Genomic DNA, 11,603 nt, shown 5'->3' with positions numbered 1-11,603 from the left:
GGTTAATATTTCAGGAACCTCCATTTGTTTTAGAGAGGTATGCAAAGAAGCTCCATTGAAATGAGTGGAAATCGCATTCCAAGTTCTGTTTGGTAGGCTGCTTCAACACTCATCTATTTAGAGGCTTCCTACAGCAATTATGGAGTTGGATCCCAACTTAGTCGTATGTAGCATAGGCCGATTGAAATAAATGGGACTTGTTAGAGGTGACTACTTTAACTACCATTATTTCTAATGAGTCTGTTATAAGCATGACTAAGCCTGTATCCAACCAGTAATATACGCAATATAGTGTGTGCTTGTAAAATGTATATTAAATGCAGTTGATATGGACATGAAAAATGTAATGATGTCAACTGATTCCAAATTAATTGGTTTTACTGAAACTGGCATTTCAATCTAAAATCCTAGATTGGATTATTTAATGTAAGGTAAGATTTCACCTTGGGGAGGAGTAAAGTGGCTGCAGTTTCAGCAGCATGCAGCAGGATGCTGCTCATTCACCTTTAAACCATAGTTTAGTTTAACAATGGTTTAAAGTTTCATGTGAATAAGGCCACAATATGGTAGTGATGAATGAACAAACCTTTATCAGGTGTTTGCCTAATAAAGGATTCATCACACAAACACAGGTTAGTTTAGGTTAGTTTTCATATCAGCTAAAATAGCCGGCATTCACCAGGCCACTTACTTCCCAGCTCAACACCCAAACCAGTAATGAATATCTGTTCTTCATATACCTACTTGTTCCCAGGTCCCATGGCTTTTGTTTTGTCCATTTTGTCCTCTTTGAAGAGTGTAAATGTTCCCAAAAAGAACATACATGATCCAGCCACAGTTAAGCACAAATGAGAGATGTACAAATGTCCTTAAATTTCTCTTACCCAAGCCTAAAAGTTAGAAACTTCGGATTCTAAATTGCCCATAATTTTTTAAAAATTAGGTCAATTTTTTGTGGTTTACCTTAAAAGTTATATTTTCCTGATTTGGGTGGGGAACTATTCTGAGAATGTTTCCTGTCCAAGCATAGGTTTAGGTTTCTAAACAGAAAAGCAACCTTATTGAAGTGACTACCACATCACTTTGCTAAATATTGGAGTATCAGTACTGTGTCACTCAATTTTTGGAATTTGTTGGGCATATGCATCAGTTACATAACCAGAGGATCACATCTAGGATAAGTGAGGGAGCATAACTTGAGTTCAGGAGCCCCAACTATTCACATACTTATCCCATTATCCTTACCACACTTAGACGTTAAGGGCAGTGACCATGTGTATTAGCATCTCTTCCACAGTGAGAGAAAAGGACAGCATACAAGCACAATACTTGTATTCTTTTGCCCTAGGGCAAAAGAAGAGGAGGATCGGTCCCTTTCAGAGACAGCATAAAACTAAGCACCATTTCTTATGATCTCTTTGTTGATGTGATCACATACATGCTTAACAACTTACACTGTCTTGAATTTTAAAAAAAGACTGCATAGAAATAAGGACTACTCTTGATGGAGACAAAATACACATGCAGCCCAATCCTAAACATGCTTACTCAGAAGTAATTTCCACTGAGTTAACTGGACATTACTCCCATGTAATTGCATGCAGGATTCCAGCCTTATTCTCAGATCTGGCTCAGCTCAAAAAAGGCTGATTTCCCACCCCATCCCCTTACTTTCAGCAGTACCCATCAAAGTATGCATGTTCCAACATGTTTTGCTGTCTTGATTTTGGCAACGGAAGGCATAGTTCTCAAAGTTAAGCCATGAATTTTTCCATCTGGTTACAAAAGAGGCCAAACTTTACAATTCACTAATAACTAATGTGCCTGGTAGACAAATGGTGCATTAGGAACCCCAACAGCAATGCAGACAATACTGTCATTCATATTGCCTCAGCACCATCATTCTCTGCAGCTTCACTAACTAAATCCCTTTACGTAGAACCAATTCTGCAATTATGGAGGATTTGAGATCAAAGAGAAATGAAACAAAGACCACAATTCTGTGTCGATCAAATGCCTCAAATAAGTAATTGCTTCCATTACAGGGTGCAAGATTGTCTATATTTCTTTTCTGTAAGGAAGTATTTAAACATCAAAAAACAAGAAATCAATTAGCAGAACCAGAAAATATTAGGAAGAAAGAGGGTTATTCTTCCTGTTACTTTTGCTATGTACATTAATTAGGGAAGGTGATGTTGTCTATTATGCTGTATAATAAACTATCCTCCTTGGGTGCTTCATGGGTGTTGTCATTACACTACCTCCCATCAGTGCCTCTGCAGTGCAAGTTCCTTCCTGTTCTGGCAATCAACAATTGTCAACAATCACAGGCACACTTCTGCTTTGCACTACAGGTTTGTTTTGTTGTGAATGTCTTATCTACACCTTAGGCCTGACCCAGCTCCAGCTGATGTAGTTGATTTGGGTTATGAGTTCTTGTATTAAAAAACAAAACAAAAACAGTTTTGCTCATAGGTGCTATCTCACCTTTGTGTGATATGTACAAGAAAATCAAAGATGAATGACAAGACTCTTGGCCATCTCCCATCAGCAGATACAGCTGTTAAGATGCAATATTAACAGTGTGTTTAATCCTGAAGAGATGTGCATATAAAAGCTTGGAATGCTTGATGTTTTGTTGTTGTTTTTTAATCAACGTAGGTGGGAGTAAACATTTATTAACATTTGGTCAAGTGTAGCATAACTTGCATTCATATTTTCATTGTTACTAATGGAGGTATGTGGAGATATACAGAGACCTTGAGATAGGGTTTTTTTTATATTGCATACAGGTGAGTTGTCCATTGGAAATCAAAGATGAAAGCATGAAGGTTAGTTCTTAAAGGAAGGCTGTTCTTCATGCACAGCTTTTGTCAATCCCGATGTTTTTTCCCAGATTATAAAACACAGAAAACCAAAATCATATGGCAGCCGGGAAAGTAGTGATGTTACTGACCAGGAACACAGTCAAAAAGTCTGAATGTCCTCATTCAAGTCCAAAGGTGCTAGTTTCTTCAACAGCTGTCAACAGCTTTTCATATAGCATAGAATAGGATGGATAGGGAGGAAGATCCAGGCGATTGAAACATGTATGTGCCCTGAAAGTGAAAGAACACCGTGTGTACAGTTTTTAAAGAATAGAAATATGTAACCCCTTGCATAATCCCTGACTACTAGTCATGTTAGCTGAGGGGTGATGGGAGCTGGAATCCCACAACTTTTGTAGAGTCGCAGGTGAGCCACCCATGGTCTTAAGAAGAGGTTGAATCACTAGTCATGGTGGACGAACCACATACCGATGGAATCTGTGTCTTGCCTGGACTGAGACTCAATTTATTCACCCTCATCCAGTTCATTACCTCTTGTTTGCAATAAGTATTACAAGCACCCAAAGCCCAAATCTGGAGCTGTCCTCAGTGAGCTTCACCAGCATCCCAGGGCAAAACTGTAGTGCTCTAACACCTCACAAGAATCTGACAAGAAACTTGCAGGAATATGTTCCTACTCAGGAATGAGAAAGTCACCCTTTGCTTCTGTGGCTAAACCACATATGTGGGAAAGCCTAAAAGATCTAATTTTGTAGCGAAAGCTAATTTTGCAAAGAATTCAGTTATTTAGCAGATGAACATTAGATAGTGAATATTAATATATTCAGTCTAGCTGAATAAAATTCATAAATCTTATCTAGGAGAACAAGTTAGGCAAGCAGAAAGAGGCCAATTACCTTTCTAGTATTTGGCAGGCCAAAAGCCTGAGGCATCTTTCTAAAACTCTAAATCTTTCCTTTCTTCTACCCAGCAAGTTAATTGCAGTAGATTTCTACAGGAAACTTTAACAATGTGTAATTAGTACATTTTCTGAAAAAATATGAGCACTTCTCAAAAGCTTTAGGGGAATAGTTAGTCCTTGGAGAGTGTCCTGAAAGGAACTCAGTTTGGGCTGTTGCTGATTGAAAGGCTTTCTTCCTTTGGAAAGGTTTGAGCCAGTCTCTCAGGTGGATTCAGACTGATTCCAGTTATACTCGGGCTCTCCTCCTCCATAAAGGACACACAGATACGGGGCAGTTTTTGCCTGAACATTAATCATTACTTGAATCTGGTGTTTCCAGAAATGAGGCCATTTCTGACTCTCAAGATTTTGAGGGCTCTTGACTGAGACACACATAAAGGCCCCCTGAACATGGAAGAAATGGAGAACTCTTTCATGCCACCTCCAGCCTTCTTGGGTGCTTTGTGAGAATGGAAAGGGAAAGGCATTTTGCTTTTGGGAAATCAAGCCCATTGTCGGTCTTGGAGTCTGGCAAATCCCCAGTCTTGCCACCCTCTGGAGCTGTACCAGCTCTTCCCCCTCCTCCCAAATATGTCCTTAGCTTAATTATAGTGAATCTACCGCAGGTGGAGATATTCCTGGCATGTAGCATAGCTGGTCTTTCCCTTTAATTATAGGACTAAAACAAAGGTTGTGAAGTGTGGCGCCATAGTTGTGAGCACCTACCAGAATCTAAAGCCACATTATGTGTTTGCCACAAGTTGTACAGGTACCAAGTGTGCTGGGCAAATCATTGTTTTGCAGAGCCAGCTCTGCCAACCTCAAGTGACAGGTTCTGGGGTACCTTTAAATGGCATCAAGTTCTAAATGATTTAGCTTTTGTGTATGTATATATATATTTCTTCATTTCCATTTATATCCGTGTGTGTGTGTGTGTGTACACACACACACACACACACACACAGAGAGAGAGAGAGAGAGAGAGAGAAATGGAAATGAAGAAGTAGATATATATATATATATATATATATATATATATATATATAACCATTTTGTGGTATACTGTTTGAATTTTCTGCCACAGGCACCAAAATAGTTCTTCACCTGCCTATTCTGTATGCTTCTCAATAAGCAGATAACAGGGAAAAAGGAAAATTGATAAATATTATCAGAATGCTACAAGTTCCTGTAGCCCATTTTCTTCTTAAGCTATCCTAATAAATATATACAAATGCTAAAAGAAAAGATGACAAAGTGGAAGACTAAGTGGGAATGGAAAGAGCTGGGCAGAGGTTCTTCTAAGTTTATTTTTATTTGTTCTCCAAAGGCCTCAGGGTGCAAACAAGAGACTTTTTCTATTATATATATGGCAGCACCCTGACATAGGCTAGGCTGAGCAAAAGAGAATACTTCAATTCCTTGGAAGATGGATGAGAGCAAAATGTGATAGCTACAGATAAAATCACTTGCAGTCATTTGAGTTTGGATCCCACTGCTTCAATTGTGCCCTCACTGCCAATTGCCCCTTCTTCTTTGGATCACTTTCAATCTGGTTTTCAATATGCATCTTCTGTGATCCAGGAGGGTATTTAGAGAAAGTGTCTTTAAAGAAACCCAACTTAGCATGACAACTTAGGACATCTAAGTGACACTGTCAGATGTTTGTAAGAGCCCAAACCTCTGCTGAAGAGATGAAACTTTTAGAATGGAAAATGAGCCTTTTTTAAACGAGACATAACACTTTTTTTCTATTTTACTGAGCACATCATATAAAGTTATCTGCTACTAGGATATAAATGGAAATGACGAAATGCCATGAAATGTTTTAGAACATGTATGATCTTATTCAAAATGCAAGCATACCTTGGGAGGGATGTTATTTTACCCCATTTCTCTATACAGAAGCGTCGCAATCCATTGCTCCCTCGAAGGGCTGCAAAGCCCTCATACGGCACACTAGATGTCCCAGTGACAAACTGCAGCAACCGTAGCCTTTGCTCATTGTTGAACCTCTCTACTGCTGCCCAGAACCATCGTATTACGATATGTCCATCATGGTAACCTAAAACAGAAAGTGTGCAAATGAGAAATGTGTTAGAAACATATAAAGAGAAGCCACAACTGCTTATGATGATGAAATAAAGCAGCAGGATTTTTCTGCCTTCCTTTTTTTGTTTTGGCTCTCACTAATGGTACAGCTAAAGAAGTACCTCTGGGGAACAATTTTCACCTCAGCTGGTCTGCCAAGAAACCCCTCTGGGCCTGCCATGGAATTCTTGCACTTTACAGAGGATTCTGAGATGGGTGCATATTAATGCCATGTGGGCAGCTTAGTTGAGCCTTACTGAATGAATAGGAGGTAAAAGGTAAAGGTACCCCTGCCCGTACGGGCCAGTCTTGACAGACTCTGGGGTTGTGCGCCCATCTCACTTAAGAGGCCAGGGGCCAGCGCTGTCCGAAGACACTTCCGGGTCACGTGGCCAGCGTGACAAAGCTGCATCTGGCGAGCCAGAGCCGCACACGGAAACGCCGTTTACCTTCCCGCTGGTAAGCAGTCCCTATTTATCTACTTGCACCCGGAGGTGCTTTCGAACTGCTAGGTTGGCAGGCGCTGGGACCGAGCAGTGGGAGCGCACCCCGCCGCAGGGATTTGAACCACCGACCTTTCGATCGGCAAGTCCTAGGCGCTGAGGCTTTAACCCACAGCGCCACCTGCGTCCCTGAATGAATAGGAAGTGCACCCTAAAACATTTCCAACAACTTTCATGTGGCACATTTCAGGGGCAGGACCATAACAGTGGTAATTCAGCAAAACTTGTCTGCCATTACTAATCTTCTGAAGTAAAAACTTCTGATAGGCTTCCTAAGAACCACAGGATTCCCTGGAACAGTTTGAAAACCACTGAACTACATCAGCAGCAAGAATACTCATTGCAAAGTACTGGAAGACACAAGACTTGCCCACACTGGAAGAGTGGCAGACGCAATTGATAGACTATATGGAATTGGCTGAAATGACTGGCAGAATCCGAGACTTGGGAGAAGAAACAATGGAAGAGGACTGGAAGAAGTTTAAGGATTATCTACAAAAATATTATAAGTTGTATGAATGTTAAGTATTTGCACGATTTAGAAAATACCAGCTCCAGCAAATAGGCTTTGTAAAATAGAAAATTAAGTTATAAGTAAGAAAAGGTCAAAATTTAAGGCAATATTTTGTTTAATTTTAAGGTATGAGCAATTGATAAAAATTATTTTAAATTTAGAAGTATAATATTTGGAAAGTACAAAATAAGGTATGAAATAAGGTAATAATTTGCTGACATTCTGATTATAAATAATGCAGGGTAAGGAGATGCGAGGAAGTCCAGTTAGTTATATAAGAAAAGTTATATTGAACGGTTGGTTATATTTTTCTCTTTTTTATTTTTTATTTTTTATTTTTTTATTTTTTATTTCTTTCTTTCTATATGGTTTCTTGGTGTATTTGTTCTGGTTTTTTGGTGTAGGGATCTTGTATTATGTATTTTGGAAATTTAATAAAATATTTATAAAAAAAAATATAAAATGAAAACCACTGAACTAAATGAGTGGCAATGTACACAGAAAAAAATAGTTAATGTGGCAAACTGTATTTGTATATAGCCAACTCCTCCCAATGCTCTAGTCTAGTTATAAGCTCAACGTCGAGCCTACCAAGTGGCGATAGCGACGGCGAAGAAGACTTTCTTCGCCGCCTCTATTGCATCTGCAGAAAATAGTAGCAGGAGACTCTTTCAGGTGGTTCGTAATTTAACGGAACCACCTTTACCACCGGGGCCTTGTAAAGACCCCAAGATCTCCTGCAACGATTTTGCAAAGTTTTTTGCAGATAAAATCACTCATATTCGGAGGGAGCTAGACACCACCGTGGGAGCAGTGCCGGGGCGGGAGAGTGCTAGAGCTCTGTCTGGTCAAGTTGCATGGAATCAATTTCAATCCGTTACCCCCGAGGATGTGGACAGGCTGCTTGGACGCGTGAAACCAACCACCTGTCTCCTGGATCCTTGCCCATCCTGGCTAATAAAAGCAAGCCGGGAAGGGCTGGGCGATGGGCTCTGCGGGGTGGTGAATGCTTCCCTCTGTGAGGGAACATTCCCAGATCCGCTGAAAGAGGCGGTCATTAAACCGCTTCTTAAAAAACCATCTTTAGACCCGGCCAGTATGGCCAACTATCGCCCAGTCTCAAATCTTCCTTTCTTGGGCAAGGTGATTGAGCGCGTGGTTGCTGAACAACTCCAGGCACGCCTGGAGGATGCGGACCATTTGGATCCCTTCCAATCGGGATTCAGGCCTCATCATGGGACTGAAACTGCCTTGGTCGCGCTGGTTGATGACCTCCGGCGAGCTAGGGACAAAGGTGAGAGTTGTTTCCTAGTTCTGCTGGATCTCTCAGCGGCCTTTGATACAATCGACCATAACATCCTTCTGGACCGTCTAGAGGGGCTGGGAGCTGGGGGCACTGTTATACAGTGGTTTCGCTCCTTCCTCCTGGGCCGTGTTCAGAAAGTGGTGGTGGGGGATGAGTGTTCAGACCCCTGGGCCCTCACTTGTGGGGTGCCTCAGGGTTCCGTCCTCTCCCCCATGCTTTTTAACATCTATATGAAGCCGCTGGGAGAGATCATCAGGGGGTTTGGACTGGGTGTTCATCAATATGCAGATGATACCCAGCTCTACCTCTCTTTCAAATCAGAACCAGTGAAGGCGGTGAAGGTCCTGTGTGAGTGCCTGGAGGCGGTTGGAGGATGGATGGCGGCTAATGGATTGAGGTTGAATCCTGACAAGACAGAAGTACTGTTTTTGGGGGACAGGGGGCGGGCTGGTGTGGAGGACTCCCTGGTCCTGAATGGGGTAACTGTGCCCCTGAAGGACCAGGTGCGCAGCCTGGGAGTCATTTTGGACTCACAGCTGTCCATGGAGGCGCAGGTCAATTCTGTATCCAGGGCAGCTGTCTACCAACTCCACCTGGTACGCAGGCTGAGACCCTACCTGCCTGCGGACTGTCTCGCCAGAGTGGTGCATGCTCTAGTTATCTCCCGCTTGGACTACTGCAATGCGCTCTACGTGGGGCTACCTTTGAAGGTGACTCGGAAACTACAACTAATCCAGAATGCGGCAGCTAGACTGGTGACTGGGGGCGGCCGCCGAGACCACATAACACCGGTCTTGAAAGACCTACATTGGCTCCCAGTACGTTTCCGAGCACAATTCAAAGTGCTGGTGTTGACCTTTAAAGCCCTAAACGGCCTCGGCCCAGTATACCTGAAGGAGCGTCTCCACCTCCATCGTTCTGCCCGGACGCTGAGGTCCAGTGCCGAGGGCCTTCTGGCGGTTCCCTCATTGCGAGAAGCAAAGCTACAGGGAACCAGGCAGAGGGCCTTCTCGGTCGTGGCGCCTGCCCTGTGGAACGCCCTCCCATCAGATGTCAAAGCAATAAATAACTACCTGACATTCAGAAGACATCTTAAGGCAGCCCTGTTCAGGGAAGTTTTTAATCTGTGATATTTTAGTGTATTTTTGGTTTTTATGGAAGCCGCCCAGAGTGGCTGGGGAAACCCAGCCAGATGGGCGGGGTACAAATAATAAATTATTATTATTATTATTATAAGAAATATCAATGCAGTAGGCTTGCAAATCGTGCAGGGGTTACATCCCTGGGGGTTGTGCGTAAAGCTGAAATCATATATAGTCACTCAGAACCACTCCCATCACTCCCTGGGTGACGACCCCTACTTTTCTAAAGCCCATGCTCTAAGTGGGCCTTGCTCTCCATGCAAAGCAAGGAGCTTTTAAGCTCTCTGCCTTGCTTACCAGACTCTGGCAAGGTCTCATGTGGGCTCTGGAGGTTCTCGCAATATCTCGTGGAGCCATCTGAGCAAAGGAGCCAACTCCTAGGGGCTGAGGGCCCTTCACTCCCCCAATAAAAAAATTGAGGGGGCAATACCTGCTCCAGTTGATGGGCATTGCCATTCAAATGGTGTGTCTTGGGATCGATTTTGCGGGGCTTACCTGCCCCCCAAATATTTTATTCAAGTTGGCACTCCTCCAACTTGCAGGAGCCTCTCTAAGCCCACACAAGTCTTTCCCATAGCTCAGTAAGCAAGGCAGAGAGTTTAAAAGCTCTTTCCATGCTGGGAAAGCTCAGTACAGAAAGCGCTTTTAAGCTCTCTGCCTTGTGTGCATTTATTTTGTGCAACTGTGTGCTGGCTGGCTGCCTAACATGTAAAGCTGTGATTGCGAAAGTTAAATGCGTGCAAGTTGACTGCATTTCCCCTCTAATGCTGCAGTTTTAAATGACAAGGATTCCCAGGAAAAGAACAATTGTGCAGTGCTATACATTCTTTTTCTCTTGTTATTCTGTGTCCTATCTGTGATCATATCAGATTTGCTCATCCTCATCTTAAAACTTGGACACATCCTCAGTTGTATCCCATGAGAACAAGAAGTAGACCTATATATTAGTACATGAGATTGGAAAAATTCTTGGAATTGCTACAGGACCATAAAGGACTGCCTGTGCTTAAATGAATCCCTGCAGTCCTAGTATACATGTATACTTTCTTCATAGCATTTGTAAGTGATTGCAGGTGTGTGTAAGCCTGAGGACAAGTACAAACAAGCCAAGTATGACCATGGGGTGGATTTTTTGGAGGGTGGAGGGTGGATCAGTAGTGTTATTAGACATCTGGGCCAACTCATAAGAGGACAGTGAGAATTTCCACCAAGAGGATGAGGGCAAAAGCATAATGAAATGGATGATGAGAAGGAAAAACAACTGCATAGTTTACCACCCCGATATTCTGTGTTGTTGCGCCAGTCATTAAGGTCTATTTCCGCAGTGCCAGCTATCACCAATTCCAGCTCTCTAGCGTCGAAAACAGAGACAAGCCTTGAGTCTACAACCTGAAAGACAAACCACAGTTGAAGCTGACAGTACAACACATACAAAGCCTTGTCAAAGTGAAAAACCACATGCAGGCATGACTGCTCTTAGGCAGGCTAAAACATGTTGGCAGATATCTGCCAACTACATTATGGGCAATGAGGATTTGAACCAAGTCTTCCCCTTTACTAACAAATTCAGGCTGAACAATTAGAGTTGATTTGGAGCTCCTGTGAAACAAGACTGCTTCCTCAAAAGATCAAACGCTTTGTAATAAGGAAATCAATGAGGAAATGGTCTGGAAAGTGTGGGCCAATGCTTTATTGATGCAAGGTTGTCCAATCTCCCCACAAACAAGTCAGGATGAATGTTCATTAAACAGATCATTTGAAGTGACCTAAGTTACCTACAGCTGCCCCGCCCCCAACAACATTATCAACTTATGTAGTATTTCCCAACCCCCCTAATGTGCTACATCAACAAAGGCCTATTTAATTCTTTTTAACATTTGTAATAATGGCCAATTAACTAAGTCCTCTGGGTGGTTATGCTGATCAGATATTGCTAAATAAATATTGCAGATTTTTTTCGCTATATACAATGCTGACCAGTAAAAATATAAGATGTAAATAGAAGAGAAAGAATGAGAATAGTCATACAATGTTCCAGCACAAAGATATATGTGCATAGGAAGAAAGACATCTCAGGGCACACCCACACTGAAATGTCCACTTGGGCATTACTGAGCTGGCAGCAACATTTGATGTGGAAGGGGTCACACGTTCTTGTGTGCAACTAGCTGTGTGAAATCTGGGCTAGGTCAGGGCTAGTGTGTTGAAATGTACTTTTCCTGCTACTCTGCTTTTACAAAGCAATATTAATGATCAACCTTAACCAGCAAGCAATTTTATCC

The 11,603-nt window shown here is 42.3% G+C and overlaps 1 protein-coding gene across 6 annotated transcripts in view; it reads right to left on the bottom strand.

The window, feature by feature from the left end:
* Positions 1-1,118: 1,118 nt before the first annotated feature.
* Positions 1,119-11,603, bottom strand: part of HECW1 (HECT, C2 and WW domain containing E3 ubiquitin protein ligase 1) — a 199,079-nt gene continuing 188,594 nt past the window's right edge. For 5 of the 6 annotated variants that reach the window (XM_079947509.1, XM_079947508.1, XM_079947512.1 and 2 more), the window contains 3 exons: positions 10,596-10,710; positions 5,632-5,830; positions 1,119-3,098 (listed from right to left, as the gene is read on the bottom strand). In XM_079947509.1, coding sequence (XP_079803635.1) covers positions 2,987-3,098; positions 5,632-5,830; positions 10,596-10,710 — 426 coding nt within the window. In that variant the 3' untranslated portion in view covers positions 1,119-2,986. The remainder of the gene's footprint in view (positions 3,099-5,631; positions 5,831-10,595; positions 10,711-11,603) is intronic. The other variant, XM_079947511.1, reaches the window with a different exon arrangement.

Source organism: Podarcis cretensis (genome assembly GCF_951804945.1).
Source record: "Podarcis cretensis genome assembly, chromosome: 12".
NCBI lineage: Eukaryota > Metazoa > Chordata > Lepidosauria > Squamata > Lacertidae > Podarcis > Podarcis cretensis.
The sequence above is the reverse complement of the archived record's forward strand: the minus strand, read 5'-3'. Positions and strand labels throughout refer to the sequence as shown.